General features: G+C 49.2%; 1 protein-coding gene across 5 annotated transcripts in view; it reads left to right on the top strand.

Moving 5' to 3' along the window:
• SOX5 (SRY-box transcription factor 5) overlaps nucleotides 1-19,171 on the top strand; it is a 269,372-nt gene that overhangs the window by 208,123 nt on the left and 42,078 nt on the right. For all 5 annotated transcript variants that reach the window (XM_073543998.1, XM_073543997.1, XM_073543996.1 and 2 more), the window contains 2 exons: nucleotides 6,915-7,041; nucleotides 8,466-8,557. In XM_073543998.1, the coding sequence (XP_073400099.1) occupies nucleotides 6,915-7,041; nucleotides 8,466-8,557 (219 nt within the window). The remainder of the gene's footprint in view (nucleotides 1-6,914; nucleotides 7,042-8,465; nucleotides 8,558-19,171) is intronic.

The raw sequence follows: 19,171 nt of genomic DNA, 5'->3' as shown, positions 1-19,171 counted from the left end.
CCCCGTGCCACCTTGTTACAATGCTACAATCCAGATGTCACGAGTGTTCACGCTTCTCTGCTGCCACCTGTCTGCAGGAGGAAGCTACAGTGACTGCATGATGACCCATGTTACAGTTCCCCTGGGTGCAGATTAGCGTCAGTTGTTTTTATTACAAGGAGGTGAGCGTTGTCAGGGTGTTAGGGTGTCACCACTCATGGATAGTACAAGGTCACGGCAGTCACTGCTTCCTCGCTGTCCCCGTCCATGACATGAGCATCTGAGCGGCACATCCTCGCTGGCAGCGATCACAGGACCTTACAATCAGCTTCAATAACATCCATTTTATTTTTATTTATTTATTTCTCTCATTGGCAGCGATTCCCATCGTGGAACCATCTGTCTTTCTATTAGTGTTTTTTTCGGGCTGTTTTGGAGCCTCTTCTCTTGGCAAAGTCACTTTTATCCTTGGAAACCATTTTAAAAAAAAAAGTTTTGTACCTTCCTGCTGGCGGGAGCTAGCAAAAAATTCCACAGCTCTTCACTTCCCATGTATATGTGTTAGATGCTGTATATACTGGATACATGATGGAAACTGCACAGATACAGGATAATGGATAGATGACAGATACAATGTAGATACCGTATATGTGATGTAGACTAGATACAGTGGGGAAAACAGTCTTTAGTCGCCACCAATTGTGCAAGTTCTCCCCCCTTATAAAGATGAGAGCGGCCTGTAACTGACATCATAGGTAGAGACCACAACTATGAGAGTCACAATGAGAAAACAAATCCAGAAAATCACCTTGTCTGATTTGGGAAGATTTATTTGGCAAATTATGGTGGAAAATAAGTATTTGGTCACTAACAAAAGTTCATCTCAGTATTTTGTTATATATCCTTTGTTGGCAGTGACAGAGGTGAAACGTTTTCTGTCTTCACAAGGTTGCCACACACTGTTGTTGGTATGTTGGCCCATTCCTCCATGCAGATCTCCTCTAGAGCAGTGATGTTTTGGGCCTGTCGCTTTGCAACACGGATTTTCAACTCCCTCCAAAGGTTTTCTATGGGGTTGAGATCTGGAGACTGGCTAGGCCACTCCAGGACCTTCATATGCATCTTACAAAGCCACTCCTTCCTTGCCCTGGGGGTGTGCTTGGGATCATTATCATGCTGAAAGACCCATCCACGTTTCAACTTCAAAGCCCTTGCTGAAGGAAGGAGGTTTGCACTCAAAATCTCATGGTACATGGCTCCATTCATTCTTTCATGTACACGGATCAGTCCTCCTGGTCCCTTTGCAGAGAAACAGCCCCAAAGCATGATGTTGCTTCCCCCATGCTTCACAGTAGGTATGGTGTTCTTTGGATACAACTCAGCATTCTGACTCCTCCAAACACGAGTTTTGTTTCTACCAAACAGTTCTACTTTGGTTATTATTATTATTTTATTATTATTTATTGTTATAGCGCCATTTATTCCATGGCGCTTTACATGTGAGGAGGGGTATACATAAAAACAAGTACAATAATCTTAAACAATACAAGTCATAACTGGTACAGGAGGAGAGAGGATCCTGCCCGCGAGGGCTCACAATCTTCAAGGGATGGGTGAGGATACAGTAGGCGAGGGTAGAGCTGGTCGTGCAGCGGTTTGGTCGATTGGTGGTTACTGCAGGTTGTAGGCTTGTCGGAAGAGGTGGGTCTTCAGGCTCTTTTTGAAGGTTTCAATGGTAGGTGAGAGTCTGATATGTTGTGGTAGAGAGTTCCAGAGTAGGGGTGATGCGCGAGAGAAATCTTGTATGCGATTGTGGGAAGAGGAGATAAGAGGGGAGTAAAGAAGGAGATCTTGTGAGGATCGGAGGTTGCGTGCAGGAAAGTACCGGGAGACGAGGTCACAGATGTATGGAGGAGACAGGTTGTGGATGGCTTTGTATGTCATGGTTAGGGTTTTGTAATGGAGTCTCTGGGCAATTGGGAGCCAGTGAAGGGATTGACAGAGGGGAGAAGCTGGGGAATAGCGGGGGGACAGGTGGATTAGTCGGGCAGCAGAGTTTAGAGAAGATTGGTTTCATCAGACGATATGACATTCTCCCAATACTCTTCTGGATAATCCAAATGCTGTCTAGCAAATTTCAGTCAGGCCCGGACATGTACTGGCTTAAGCAGGGGGACACGTCTGGCACTTCAGGATCTGAGTCGCTGCCGGCGTAGTGAGTTACTGATGGTAGCCTTTGTTACGGTGGTCCCGGCTCTGTGCAGGTCATTCACTAGGTCCCCCGTGTGGTTCTGGGATTTTTGCTCACCGTTCTTGTGATCACTTTGATCCCACAGGGTGAGATCTTGTCTGGAGCCCCAGATGGAGGGAGATGATCAGTGGTCTTGTATTTCTCCCATTTTCTTATTATTGCTCCTACAGTAGATTCCATCACACCAAGCTGCTGCCTATTGCAGATTCAGTCTTCCCAGCCTGGTGCAGGGCTACAGTTTTGTTTCTGGTGTCCTCCGACAGCTCTTTGGTCTTCACCATAGTGGAGTTTGGAGTGTGTGAGGTTGTGGACAGGTGTCTTTTATAAACAGGCGCCATTACTACAGGTAATGAGTGGAGGACAGAGGAGCCTCTTACAGAAGAAGTTACAGGTCTGTGAGGGACAGGAATCCTGCAGGTTTTTAGGCGACCAAATACTTATTTTCCACCATAATTAGCAAAATAAATCTTCCCAAATCAGACAAGGTGATTTCCTGGATTTGTTTCCTCATTGTGACTCTCATAGTTGTGGTCGACCTATGATGTCAGTTACAGGCCGCTCTCCTCTATATAAGGGGGAGAACTTGCACAATTGGTGGCGACTAAAGACTTTTTATTCCCACTGTAGATAAAGGATGGATAAAATATAGATACATAAATGAGACTATATAGATACTGGACACATGATGTATCATCATGGATATATGTATACTCACACCCTGTACACCCCGTGTAATCTGTATTATGTGTATAGATGGGTATATGTATACTCACACCCTGTACACCCCGTGTAATCTGTATTATGTGTATAGATGGATATATGTATACTCACACCCTGTACACCCCGTGTAATCGGTATTGTGTATAGATGGATATATGTATACTCACACCCTGTACACCCCGTGTAATCTGTATTGTGTGTGTATAGATGGGTATATGTATACTCACACCCTGTACACCCCGTGTAATCGGTATTGTGTATAGATGGGTATATGTATACTCACACCCTGTACACCCCGTGTAATCTGTATTATGTGTATAGATGGGTATATGTGTATAGATGGGTATATGTATACTCACACCCTGTACACCCCGTGTAATCTGTATTATGTGTATAGATGGATATATGTATACTCACACCCTGTACACCCCGTGTAATCTGTATTATGTGTATAGATGGGTATATGTATACTCACACCCTGTACACCCCGTGTAATCTGTATTATGTGTATAGATGGATATATGTGTATAGATGGGTATATGTATACTCACACCCTGTACACCCCGTGTAATCGGTATTGTGTATAGATGGGTATATGTGTATAGATGGGTATATGTATACTCACACCCTGTACACCCCTTGTAATCTGTATTATGTGTATAGATGGGTATATGTATACTCACGCCCTGTACACCCCGTGTAATCTGTATTATGTGTATAGATGGATATATGTATACTCACACCCTGTACACCCCGTGTAATCTGTATTATGTGTATAGATGGGTATATGTATACTCACACCCTGTACACCCCGTGTAATCTGTATTATGTGTATACATGGATATATGTATACTCACACCCTGTACACCCCGTGTAATCTGTATTATGTGTATAGATGGATATATGTATACTCACACCCTGTACACCCTGTGTAATCGGTATTATGTATACATGGATATATGTATACTCACACCCTGTACACCCCGTGTAATCGGTATTATGTATACATGGATATATGTATACTCACACCCTGTACACCCCGTGTAATCTGTATTATGTGTATAGATGGGTATATGTGTATAGATGGGTATATGTATACTCACACCCTGTACACCCCGTGTAATCTGTATTATGTGTATAGATGGATATATGTATACTCACACCCTGTACACCCCGTGTAATCTGTATTATGTGTATAGATGGGTATATGTATACTCACACCCTGTACACCCCGTGTAATCTGTATTATGTGTATAGATGGATATATGTGTATAGATGGGTATATGTATACTCACACCCTGTACACCCCGTGTAATCGGTATTGTGTATAGATGGGTATATGTGTATAGATGGGTATATGTATACTCACACCCTGTACACCCCTTGTAATCTGTATTATGTGTATAGATGGGTATATGTATACTCACGCCCTGTACACCCCGTGTAATCTGTATTATGTGTATAGATGGATATATGTATACTCACACCCTGTACACCCCGTGTAATCTGTATTATGTGTATAGATGGGTATATGTATACTCACACCCTGTACACCCCGTGTAATCTGTATTATGTGTATACATGGATATATGTATACTCACACCCTGTACACCCCGTGTAATCTGTATTATGTGTATAGATGGATATATGTATACTCACACCCTGTACACCCTGTGTAATCGGTATTATGTATACATGGATATATGTATACTCACACCCTGTACACCCCGTGTAATCGGTATTATGTATACATGGATATATGTATACTCACACCCTGTACACCCCGTGTAATCTGTATTGTGTATAGATGGATATATGTATACTCACACCCTGTACACCCTATGTAATCGGTATTATGTATACATGGATATATGTATACTCACACCCTGTACACCCCGTGTAATCGGTATTATGTGTATAGATGGATATATGTATACTCACACCCTGTACACCCTGTGTAATCGGTATTATGTGTATAGATGGGTATATGTATACTCACACCCTGTACACCCTGTGTAATCGGTATTATGTGTATAGATGGGTATATGTATACTCACACCCTGCACACCCTGTGTAATCGGTATTATGTATACATGGATATATGTATACTCACACCCTGTACACCCCGTGTAATCTGTATTATGTGTATAGATGGATATATGTATACTCACACCCTGTACACCCTGTGTAATCGGTATTATGTATACATGGATATATGTATACTCACACCCTGTACACCCCGTGTAATCGGTATTATGTGTATAGATGGATATATGTATACTCACACCCTGTACACCCTGTGTAATCGGTATTGTGTATAGATGGGTATATGTATACTCACACCCTGTACACCCTGTGTAATCGGTATTATGTGTATAGATGGGTATATGTATACTCACACCCTGCACACCCTGTGTAATCGGTATTATGTATACATGGATATATGTATACTCACACCCTGTACACCCCGTGTAATCTGTATTGTGTATAGATGGGTATATGTATACTCACACCCTGTGTAATCTGTATTATGTGTATAGATGGGTAAATGTATACTCACACCCTGTACACCCTGTGTAATCGGCATTGTGTATAGATGGGTATATGTATACTCACACCCTGTACACCCCGTGTAATCTGTATTATGTGTATAGATGGATATATGTATACTCACACCCTGTACACCCCGTGTAATCTGTATTATGTGTATAGATGGATATATGTATACTCACACCCTGTACACCCCGTGTAATCTGTATTATGTGTATAGATGGATATATGTATACTCACACCCTGTACACCCCGTGTAATCTGTATTATGTGTATAGATGGATATATGTATACTCACACCCTGTACACCCCGTGTAATCGGTATTATGTGTATAGATGGATATATGTATACTCACACCCTGTACACCCCGTGTAATCTGTATTATGTGTATAGATGGATATATGTATACTCACACCCTGTACACCCCGTGTAATCTGTATTATGTGTATAGATGGGTATATGTATACTCACACCCTGTACACCCCGTGTAATCTGTATTATGTGTATAGATGGATATATGTATACTCGCACCCTGTACACCCCGTGTAATCGGTGTTATGTGTATAGATGGATATATGTATACTCGCACCCTGTACACCCCGTGTAATCGGTGTTATGTGTATAGATGGATATATGTATACTCACACCCTGTACACCCCGTGTAATCTGTATTATGTGTATAGATGGATATATGTATACTCACACCCTGTACACCCCGTGTAATCTGTATTATGTGTATAGATGGATATATGTATACTCGCACCCTGTACACCCCGTGTAATCTGTATTATGTGTATAGATGGATATATGTATACTCACACCCTGTACACCCCGTGTAATCGGTGTTATGTGTATAGATGGATATATGTATACTCACACCCTGTACACCCCGTGTAATCTGTATTATGTGTATAGATGGATATATGTATACTCACACCCTGTACACCCAGTGTAATCGGTATTATGTGTATAGATGGATATATGTATACTCACACCCTGTACACCCCGTGTAATCTGTATTATGTGTATAGATGGATATATGTATACTCACACCCTGTACACCCCGTGTAATCTGTATTATGTGTATAGATGGATATATGTATACTCACACCCTGTACACCCCGTGTAATCTGTATTATGTGTATAGATGGGTATATGTATACTCACACCCTGTACACCCCGTGTAATCTGTATTATGTGTATAGATGGGTATATGTATACTCACACCCTGTACACCCCGTGTAATCTGTATTATGTGTATAGATGGATATATGTATACTCACACCCTGTACACCCCGTGTAATCGGTATATACCGTACACAGGAGACGCCATGTGCCGTATGCCTGCGCTGTGTATGTATCTGCGCAGTCTTCCCTGTATACAATGTGTCACATTTCCGCTGTCTCCTCCAGGTCCAGGGTCAGCTGCCTCCCCTGATGATCCCCGTGTTCCCTCCGGACCAGAGGACGTTGGCGGCCGCAGCAGCCGCCCAGCAGGGCTTTCTCATCCCCCCAGGGTTCAGCTACAAGGCCGGATGCAGTAAGTGACAATGGCTTCATATCAGAGACCCTTAAAGAGACATTTTTAAAGACCGCACCTACACGATGCGCACACTCTCGGTCACACGAGGACTACACTGTCCTCCGATTCTAGAAGAGAGCACAGTCCGCACGAGACCACAAGCGTACAAATCGTGCTGTCACGTGACGCCGCCCTCACATGGGATACCTTGTGCGCCTCGCACTGTCAGTTTGTCACTCTGTGGTCACATGTAGTGACTGCAGGCTTTCCTTCTAAGGCTACAGTCACACTGTCAGGATTTACTGACCACCTGCTATTCGCGTAGCCTTAGACGTCCCCTTTCATATACGGCAGTCGCCCGTGATCTGGTTTCCTTGTCGCTCTGAGACCCCGGACACCAGAGACCCCTGATATCAGTGGCTCCTCTACTGGTATAAGATGGTACCGGCCCTTTAAAAAGCTTAATCTGAAATAGGTTTCTACATACCGTAGTTTATAACAAATGCTGCTTATTGCGGCCCCCAGTGCATAGGTCTGACCCCCCCACAGTGACATTAGCCACGGCGCCGTAGTCCATCGCTCTCCTGGAAGACTTCATGACTTTTGCTCGGTGAAACAAATTTCCTCTTTATCCGCCATAATCTATTCTGTATCATTAACAGAGTGCGGAGATAAAGAGATAATCAGATCAGCGGCCAAACACACAGCGCTCCGCTGATCCTTATTAATTGCACCTAAAGACTTTAAATATGTTGTCATGTCACTTTAAGCCGATCTCCCGTAATCAGGTCGCTGGTGGCAGAACTGTGGCAGACATTGTTACCCCTCTGTAAACAGATCTGCTCCACCTTCTACACACTTGTACCCCTCCACACCGTCCAGCCCGCCCCTCCATGCATGCACCGCCCCTCTGGGCACGCACCGTCACTCCCGCCCCTCTGGGCACGCACCGTCACTCCCGCCCCTCTGGGCACGCACCGTCACTCCCGCCCCTCTGGGCACGCACCGTCACTCCCGCCCCTCTGGGCACGCACCGTCACTCCCGCCCCTCTGGGCACGCACCGTCACTCCCGCCCCTCTGGGCACGCACCGTCACTCCCGCCCCTCTGGGCACGCACCGCGCACCGTCCAGCCCGCCCCTCCGCGCACCGTCCAGCCCGACAGGCTCACAGGGTTTTCTCATTCCCTATAATCCTGTTTGCTTTTGCTGCTGCTGCTGCCTGACATTGAGCGCTGCTGCTTGGCTTACTTGTGACCTGAGCCCCCCCATCGCATGTTCTGGAGACCCCTTTGATCCCGGCGCTGCGTCTTCTCCCATTTCTGCATTTGCCGCAATTAGTAGACGGCTGACAGTTTCCTCTTTTGCTGCTGCGTTGTCTTCGCGTTGCTCTCCGCCCGAACCCTACGGAGCAGATATAAACCCCCCTCTTTCTCTTTTTCAGGTGACCCATACCCTTTACAGCTAATTCCAACCACCATGGCAGCCGCTGCTGCTGCCGCCGCCACCCCGGGCCTGGGACCGCTACAGCTACAGGTAAGAGCGGCAATAATGCTCCAGCTCCTGGGGAGGAGGGGGCTGTGACATTATAAGGTGGTGATGATCATCTGGGGAGGTGGTCTTTACTGTAAAGGTGCTGACTGTGGAGAATGACCCTCTAATGATGAAATACATCATCCGCAGACTTTCTACCCCTGGCCGCAGGGGTTAATTCCGCCATGACGCATGGCTCCGCAGCAGAGGACAGTACTATCTGGTATTGTATTGTATGACGGCGGAGGATCCGGGCAACCTGATCGCTAGCAGCGTGTGTGTGACATGGAGCCAAATCCCCAGAACACCTGCCCCCAATGTGGCCCCTGTGGCCCTAGCCCCGCTCCGGGGTCTGCACTGCAGTTATGTGTCTGTCAGAACCTGTTTCTCCCAAATAATGCAGGATTTTTGGCGTCCGTATGTGAGCAGCAGGGACCGTCTCCGAGCAGGGGTGACGCCATCTTGGGTCTCGCAGCTGCCGCCGCATCTTTCCTTCGTTCTCCAGGACGTGCGTCGGGGGGGGGGGGGCGGGGGTGTCGGCGATCTGGGTCCCCCGGGGCAGCGAATCCTCCCTGCGATTGTTCTCGTTTCCCGGACCATAGATTGTTAATCAGGACACAACAATGGCGCTGATTAATTGGCACTAATACGGGCGTGCGGCGCGGTGCAGGCGCAGAGGGGACGGCAGCTGCCGGCGTCATTGTCACCCCGGTGCATTTCATTTCCCTTGTAAACAATATGACAATGAGTTTCCATATGAGACGCACCTTGCTGCTCGCCGCGCCCGTCATGTCCCCTGGAGACAGTGGCTGCCGCTCTGCGCAGGACAATGGGGCCCCATGTGCAAGAGGAAAATGGCGCAGGGTCCATAGAGAGAGCCACAAAGCGTCCTCCATGGTGATGTGGATACAGCGATAACAATCTATAGGGCACCGGCGGTCTGGGGTCCGCCATCGCAATACACTGAAGTCCGCTCCAGCTGCAGATGAGTTCCGGATCCGGCCATCGCCCCAGAGACTAATCTGCCTCCATCTGTAACGCGGAGATGTTGGGAGTCGTAGTTACTGAGGGATTTGTGCTCACAGAGGCGGCAGCCGATCCCTCTGACCGCAGCGCGGTATTTAGGTCGCTCGTCCGGCCCATGTGAGTTGGCATTAAAGCCCGTGGAAAGGCTTTGCCCGGGGGCAGACTGTGCTCAGCCGCTGACGACACCATCGCCGCGCAGAAGGGGCCCGCAGCGCCGTGACATTTGGACAAAGGAAACAGCGAGATGGCGAATGTCTCTGCGCCCCCTCCGTGCAGGAGTCATTGTATCCAGGCACAAGCAGGAGGATTTCACTGGGAGTTGTAGTCCACGGAGGCCTGGGTTATATTTCCGGCAGTTTCTGTTTATAGGGTCTTGCATCTCATTACTAGGTAGCAGAGCTGACACTCGGATGGCTGACAAGCTGGGCGATAACCCCTGCGGGAGCTGTGTTTGTGGCCATGTTGGTTGTCACCCAGCTTTCCCAGAATCTGAGTATTTTGCAGGGCGACCGGAGAGATATTCTGTGAGACCTCATGGTGCATTAGTGTCTTGTGCTCGGCCGGCCCAGGGCGTGAATACTTCTTCTCCCTAGATTCCCTTAGTCTGGGGTCGATGGGGATTTCTCCGTGCTCCGGATCTCGAGGCGGCAGCCGCCACATTGTCACCACGGCTTCTCGCGGTCGGTACAATATTTATCATGATCTTGCCTGTTTAATGTCACCTAATGCGATAATATAAGCGCGGGGTGAATATAATGGAAGCGGCGTCCTGTAAATCCAGGAGAATGAGGCGTAATTACCCTCGTTATCACGGGGGAGGGATAATTGCTTTAATTATCTGAGGTACAAATGAAGGAAAGTCAGGAAATCTATTGAAAGAGGAGCGAAAAATACAAAGAAATCTGCTATTTCTATCTATCTGTGCAGTCACCGGAGCGAGTGAAGATGGTCAGCTCTGCAGCCCAGGGAATTGTCCCGGTGTGCCCCCGCAGCCCAGGGAATTCTCCCGGTGTGCCCCCGCAGCCCAGGGAATTCTCCCGGTGTGCCTCCGCAGCCCAGGGAATTCTCCCGGTGTGCCTCCGCAGCCCAGGGAATTCTCCCGGTGTGCCTCCGCAGCCCAGGGAATTGTCCCGGTGTGCCCCCGTAGCCCAGGGAATTGTCCCGGTGTGCCCCCGTAGCCCAGGGAATTGTCCCGGTGTGCCCCCGTAGCCCAGGGAATTGTCCCGGTGTGCCTCCGCAGCCCAGGGAATTGTCCCGGTGTGCCTCCGCAGCCCAGGGAATTTTCCCGGTGTGCCCCCGTAGCCCAGGGAATTTTCCCGGTGTGCCTCCGCAGCCCAGGGAATTTTCCCGGTGTGCCTCCGCAGCCCAGGGAATTTTCCCGGTGTGCCTCCGCAGCCCAGGGAATTTTCCCGGTGTGCCTCCGCAGCCCAGGGAATTGTCCCGGTGTGCCTCCGCAGCCCAGGGAATTTTCCTGGTGTGCCTCCGCAGCCCAGGGAATTTTCCTGGTGTGCCTCCGCAGCCCAGGTTCTCTGATCCAGCAGTGTCAGTCCTCACTGCCGACGGCCAGCATTGCATTCATGAAGCAGGAGGCTCAGGATTGCAGACTGTCACTCCCGGCGGAGCATACAATGGGGGGAGTGGTAGCACATGGCTTCCTGTGAATAGTGCGGATTGGCAGTCGATGTGTTTACCGCCTGTTTGGGATGATGAATTCTCTGCCAGCTTCGCCCGCGGCTGCTAAGGTTCATTCACTGCCAATGACCTCAGCATCGTGTCACATCCAGAGGTCGCGCCGCCGGCGGAGCTCGGGGTGTGACTGTCACAGACGTGAAATGATGCTGGGGAGGCGCTAATAAACTGAGTGTTCACACCCCGGGGTGACGGGACAGGTCGGTCCGAGCCTCTGCCAGAGGCAGACAAAGGTTCTCCACTTCCATCAGTCATGGTAGGATCTCTGCAGCCAGAATATTAGGGATCACAAGGCACCGATACTCTCATCAGCCAGAACACTAAAACCACCTGCCTGAAATTTGTGTCTCTTCCCTCTGTGACCTGTCAGGATCTCTGCAGGTGTCCTAAGCGATACTCGGGCAGTCATGACCCAGGCAATTCATGCCTAGTAATCACTGTATACCGGGAACACCCTGAAAAAACTGGAGCATACGGTGAGGACCCTGCAAAAGCCGTCACACACAGGTGCATCTCCCAAAAAGAGAGAAGATCATCAAAAAGTGAATTTATTTCAGTTCTCCAATACAGACAGTGACTCTCCTCTATTCTATAGAGTCATTACACACAGAGTGATCTATGTCACAGGTTTATTTCTGGTAATGTTGGTGATTATGGCTTACAGCCAATGAGAACCCAAAAGTCATTATCTCAGGAAATTAGAATAATTAACAATAAACACCTGTAAAGGCTCCTAAGTGTTTATAAAGGTTCCTTAGTCTGTCTCAGTAGCTCCACAATCATGGGGAAGACTGCTGACCTGACAGATGTCCAGAAGGCAGTCACTGACACACTCCACAATCATGGGGAAGACTGCTGACCTGACAGATGTCCAGAATACTTTATAACACCAGCTGGAAAAATGATTGTAAAATCTGAGATGTCGTCCTCCTGAGACGTATGATCAGTAAATGCACTCAGTGTGGAGCCTCCACAATCAGTGATGGTTTGGGGAGCCATGTCATCTGCTGGTGTAGGTCCACTGTGTTTTATCAAGACCAAAGTCAGCGCAGCCGTCTACCAGGACATGTTAGAGCTCTTCGTGCTTCCCTCTGCCGACAAGCTTTATGGAGATGGAAATGTCATTCTCCAGCAGGACTTGGCCCCTGTCCACACTGCCAAAAGTACCAACACCTGGTGTACACACAACAGTATCACTGGGCTTGATTGGCAGCAAACTCGCCTGACCTTAACCCCATAGAGAATCTGTGGAATATTATCAAGAGGAAGATGAGACACCAGACCCCACAATGCAGACGAGCTGAAGGCTGCCATCAAAGCGACCTGGGCTTCCATAACCCCTCAGCAGTGCCACAGGCTGATCACCTCCATGCCACGCCGCATTGATGCAGTAATTGATGCAGAAGGAGCCCGACCAAGTACTGAGGGCATTTACTGATCATACATTTCAGGAGGACGACATCTCAGATTTTACAATCATTTTTCAGGCTGGTGTTATACAGTATTCTAATTTCCTGAGATAATGACTTTTGGGTTTTCATTGGCTGTAAGTCATAATCATCAACATTACCAGAAATAATCTCTATACCAGGAAAACCCCCACATGACCCGCCGTATACTGGGAACACCCCATAGGACCCGCCGTATACTGGGAACACCCCACAATAATAATAATCTTTATATAGTGCCAACATATTCTGCAGCGCTTTACAGTTTAACAGTTTCAAACACAACAATCAAAAGTAACAACTTTAGCAATAATACAATAATTAAAGCACAATCAGCCGCCCCTGCTGGTGAGAGCTTACAATCTACAAGATACAGAGGACAGGGGTGTATTTACAATGATGGTCCGGCCATCTTGAGGGAGTGAAGGATGGATGGAGATAGTGAATGGGCTACACACGCACACTTACACAGAGAATGACTGTGATTAGTGACCGTGATAGGCCGCTCTGAACAGATACATTTTGAGGGAGCGCATGAAACTATGTAAGTTGTGGCTGGTCGAAATTTCTTGGGGTAGAGCATTCCAGAGGATAAGAGCAGCACGGGAGAAGTCTTGGAGTCGGGAGTGGGAGGTGCGTATTAGTGCAGAGGTTAGTCTAAAGTCTTTTGCAGAGCGCAGCGGTCGGTTAGGCCGATAGACAGAAATAAGGGAGGATATGTAGGGGGGGTGCTGCACTGTGGAGAGGTTTGTGGGTGAGAACAAGTACTTTGAATTGGATCCTATAATGAATGGGCAGCCAATGTAAGGACTGGCGAAGAGCGGACACGTCCGAGTACCGATTAGCCAGGTAGATGACCCTGGCTGCTGCATTAAGTATGGTCTGGAGAGGGGATAGTCGAATAACGGGGAGGCCAATTAATAGAGCGTTGCAGTAATCCAGGCGGGACAAAACCACCGTGTACCATGAAAACCCCTGGAGGCCCGCTGTATACCGGGGACACCCTGTAGGCGCGCGGTGGTTTTCCTCTTTCGCCGTCGGTGCAGCGTGTAGGACACTACCGAGGCCTCTAGTGTGTGTGATACTTCCGGTAACTGTTTCTACAGCAGTGTAACATTGTATCCATCTCTCTCCGCTCCTCCTGGGCTGCACCCAGGAGCAGTCAGTGCGCCGTCTCCTTCCATGGTTGCCCCATTTGACGCTCAGGTTTAGATCCTGCTGACTCGTAGTCGGAGCCTCCGCACCAGGGGAGACGCCGCCATTAAGCTGCGTTCCGGCACTGAAGCTGGAACTCACAGTAATGGATCTGGACGAATGTGGAAAGAAACGAGCCAAAATCCTGAGCATTAATGAGGCAGAAGCGCCAGAGATTGCTGATTAGAGAGGACATCCTAACAATTATACCATTTATTACACTCCGGAAACCTACTCACTGACTGACACTGCCAGCAAGCGTTCACATGTAGCAGAGCCCAGCTTGTTATTTGTGGTTTTACATAGGACTGCAGAGTGCATCTATATTATCAATACTGTGGTCTTGCATAGGACTGCAGGTGACATCTACTACATCATCTGTACTCAGAGTTATCGCTGTTATCTGTGGTGTTACATAGGACTGCAGATGACATTACTCCATTATCTCTGGTGTTACATAGGACTGCATCTTTCTCGTTCTATACATGTAGTGATGACCTCAGACGTGAGCTCCTTCTCTCTCCTCTCTCGCAGCGATCGCTGGCTCCACACTGCCATGATGGGGGTCCGTTATTGGGGTCGTACCTCGTATGGAGGGGCAGATTCTGCAGCACAGTGAGTTGAATTGCAGTGCGGAGGATGGGGGTGATGATGGGGACGAGTGATCCGCTGTACAGGGAACATCCGGACCCTGAGAACCCCAGTCATCCCAGAGAGGGGATCCGAGGCAGCGATCTGCCGCCGTTTCCCTGAGGTTTTGCGCCTCCACGTTCTGCTCCGTGATCCGATCTTCAGCCTTTCGTGCATTTCTCGCGCTCTCAGGTATCGCCCCTCCCCCGCATTACTTGTGAGCCGTCACAAACTTGTCACAGATCTTTACATAAAACTCTCCTAAAATAATCCGCAGCTGTGTTTAGTTAGTATTAAGGAGCCGGCCCACGGCTGACAAGAAATGTGCCGGCGTCGGTGGGTAAACATGAGCTCATGCGCTGGTCGGAGCGTTGTGTAGGTGTGAGGCCGACCGTAACCGCCATTATTTATGACAGCGCAGGGAAAATGCTGAGCACCAAAATCCAACAATCGTGGGCGCGACGTACGTAGAGCATCGCTGAAAGAGAAGCCATGGACGGAAAGCGCAGAACGCGTCGGGGTGACGCCGAGTCGCAGCAGGCACCTGTGACACGGATGGCGGCTCTGCGTCGTCTGGCGCACTCTACGCTACATTATTTTAGTGCAGTTTGTAGATTTTATAGGCAGATTTATATTTTGCTTTTTTGTGGATTTTTTCTACAGCTCTTAATGTGGTTTACATTTTTGCAGTTTTTGTGCTGTTATTTTTTGTATGTTTTATTTCAGGTGTTTTGTGCAGTTTCTCGAGGTTTGTAGGTTTTCTATACAGTTTTTGCACGCTTTTCTTTTGTATGCTTGTAAAGGTTTCCCGGCATTTTTTGTGCATTTTTTGGGGGGTTTTATTCTTGTTTGTAGATTTTGCGATCACCACGCTCCTCGGCTGCAGACTTGTCGGTGTGTATGCCCCCCTATAGGACACAATGGGGGGCGGCCAGCGCTCGCTCAGTCACTCTGATATTCAGTCGCCACGTTACCCTGCGTGACGTCTTGAGCAGCAGCGTCGCCCGCGCTCGTGTGGCGTCTTCTCTCCCCTCCATGGCCCTCAACCAACCCAGGAACCAAGTGTGATTTGCCCGGTGAGGAGACGCGGCCATCGCCTGTCACTTCGGATTAGAGATCCTCACAGTCAGTCTGAGCTTTCAGGGGAGATTTCCTTTCATTTTGTTCTTCCTCTTCAGGCCGCTGCGTCGCCGGAGTCTCGTGTCGGAGGGGCCTGGCCACAAGGCAGTTGTGTCCCAGCGCTCAGCGCCTCCTGCCATTATACAATGATAAATGGACAGTTATGAGTTCAGTCCGGCACATAGTGAGACGAGGCGCCGTCCCTCACAGTCATACGCTCCTGTCTGTACTCTGCAGTGTCACATTGTATCTCTTACTGAATCCCAAAATAACAAGAGCCGTGTGTGGGGACTGATACCGGAGAAGTGGGACTGTGCGTATATACAGGGTGAGGACAGATACCGGAGAAGTGGGACTGTGCATATATACAGGGTGAGGACTGATACCGGAGAAGTGGGACTGTCCATATATACAGGGTGAGGACTGATACCGGAGAAGTGGGACTGTCCGTATATACGGGGTAAGGACTGCTCCCGGAGAAGTGGGACTGTCCATATATAGGGTAAGGACTGATACCGGAGTAGTGGGACTGTCCGTATATACGGGGTGAGGACTGATACCGGAGAAGTGGGACTGTGCATATATACGGGGTGAGGACTGATACAGGAGAAGTGGGACTGTCCGTATATACGGGGTAAGGACTGCTCCCGGAGAAGTGGGACTGTCCGTATATACGGGGTGAGGACTGATACCGGAGAAGTGGGACTGTCGTATATACAGGGTGAGGACTGATACCGGAGAAGTGGGACTGTCCGTATATACGGGGTAAGGACTGCTCCCGGAGAAGTGGGACTGTCCGTATATACGGGGTGAGGACTGATACCGGAGAAGTGGGACTGTGCATATATACGGGGTGAGGACTGATACCGGAGAAGTGGGACTGTCCGTATATACAGGGTGAGGACTGATACCGGAGTAGTGGGACTGTCCGTATATACGGGGTGAGGACTGATACCGGAGAAGTGGGACTGTCCGTATATACAGGGTGAGGACTGATACCGGAGAAGTGGGACTGTCCGTATATAGGGTAAGGACTGATACCGGAGTAGTGGGACTGTCCGTATATACGGGGTGAGGACTGATACCGGAGAAGTGGGACTGTCGTATATACAGGGTGAGGACTGATACCGGAGAAGTGGGACTGTCCATATATACAGGGTGAGGACTGATACCGGAGAAGTGGGACTGTCCGTATATACGGGGTAAGGACTGCTCCCGGAGAAGTGGGACTGTCCATATATACGGGGTGAGGACTGATACCGGAGAAGTGGGACTGTGCATATATACGGGGTGAGGACTGATACCGGAGAAGTGGGACTGTCCGTATATACGGGGTAAGGACTGCTCCCGGAGAAGTGGGACTGTCCGTATATACGGGGTGAGGACTGATACCGGAGAAGTGGGACTGTGCATATATACGGGGTGAGGACTGATACCGGAGAAGTGGGACTGTCCGTATATACGGGGTAAGGACTGCTCCCGGAGAAGTGGGACTGTCCGTATATACGGGGTGAGGACTGATACCGGAGAAGTGGGACTGTGCATATATACGGGGTGAGGACTGATACCGGAGAAGTGGGACTGTCCGTATATACAGGGTGAGGACTGATACCGGAGTAGTGGGACTGTCCGTATATACGGGGTGAGGACTGATACCGGAGAAGTGGGACTGTCCGTATATACAGGGTGAGGACTGATACCGGAGAAGTGGGACTGTCCGTATATACAGGGTGAGGACTGATACCGGAGAAGTGGGACTGTGCATATATACAGGGTGAGGACTGATACCGGAGAAGTGGGACTGTCCGTATATACGGGGTAAGGACTGCTCCCGGAGAAGTGGGACTGTCCGTATATACGGGGTGAGGACTGATACCGGAGAAGTGGGACTGTGCATATATACGGGGTGAGGACTGATACCGGAGAAGTGGGACTGTCCGTATATACGGGGTAAGGACTGCTCCCGGAGAAGTGGGACTGTCCGTATATACGGGGTGAGGACTGATACCGGAGAAGTGGGACTGTGCGTATATACGGGGTGAGGACTGATACCGGAGAAGTGGGACTGTCCGTATATACGGGGTGAGGACTGATACCGGAGTAGTGGGACTGTCCGTATATACGGGGTGAGGACTGATACCGGAGAAGTGGGACTGTCCGTATATACGGGGTGAGGACTGATACCGGAGAAGTGGGACTGTGCATATATACGGGGTGAGGACTGATACCGGAGAAGTGGGACTGTCCGTATATACGGGGTGAGGACTGATACCGGAGAAGTGGGACTGTCCGTATATACGGGGTGAGGACTGATACCGGAGAAGTGGGACTGTGCATATATACGGGGTGAGGACTGATACCGGAGTAGTGGGACTGTCCGTATATACAGGGTGAGGACTGATACCGGAGAAGTGGGACTGTGCATATATACGGGGTGAGGACTGATACCGGAGAAGTGGGACTGTCCGTATATACGGGGTGAGGACTGATACCGGAGAAGTGGGACTGTCCGTATATACGGGGTGAGGACTGATACCGGAGAAGTGGGACTGTGCATATATACGGGGTGAGGACTGATACCGGAGAAGTGGGACTGTCCGTATATACAGGGTGAGGACTGATACCGGAGAAGTGGGACTGTGCATATATACAGGGTGAGGACTGCTCCCGGAGAAGTGGGACTGTCCGTATATACGGGGTGAGGACTGATACCGGAGAAGTGGGACTGTGCATATATACGGGGTGAGGACTGATACCGGAGAAGTGGGACTGTCCGTATATACGGGGTGAGGACTGATACCGGAGTAGTGGGACTGTCCGTATATACGGGGTGAGGACTGATACCGGAGAAGTGGGACTGTCCGTATATACGGGGTGAGGACTGATACCGGAGAAGTGGGACTGTGCATATATACGGGGTGAGGACTGATACCGGAGAAGTGGGACTGTCCGTATATACAGGGTGAGGACTGATACCGGAGAAGTGGGACTGTCCGTATATACGGGGTGAGGACTGATACCGGAGAAGTGGGACTGTGCATATATACAGGGTGAGGACTGCTCCCGGAGAAGTGGGACTGTCCGTATATACGGGGTAAGGACTGCTCCCGGAGAAGTGGGACTGTCCGTATATACGGGGTGAGGACTGATACCGGAGAAGTGGGACTGTGCATATATACGGGGTGAGGACTGATACCGGAGAAGTGGGACTGTCCGTATATACGGGGTAAGGACTGCTCCCGGAGAAGTGGGACTGTCCGTATATACGGGGTGAGGACTGATACCGGAGAAGTGGGACTGTGCATATATACGGGGTGAGGACTGATACCGGAGAAGTGGGACTGTCCGTATATACAGGGTGAGGACTGATACCGGAGTAGTGGGACTGTCCGTATATACGGGGTGAGGACTGATACCGGAGAAGTGGGACTGTCCGTATATACAGGGTGAGGACTGATACCGGAGTAGTGGGACTGTCCGTATATAGGGTAAGGACTGATACCGGAGTAGT

This window comes from Dendrobates tinctorius, unplaced genomic scaffold (genome assembly GCF_039654945.1).
Source record: "Dendrobates tinctorius isolate UK_male_01 unplaced genomic scaffold, ASM3965494v1 ptg000136l, whole genome shotgun sequence".
NCBI lineage: Eukaryota > Metazoa > Chordata > Amphibia > Anura > Dendrobatidae > Dendrobates > Dendrobates tinctorius.
Note: the sequence above shows the minus strand (reverse complement) of the source record. Positions and strands in the feature narration are given on the sequence as shown.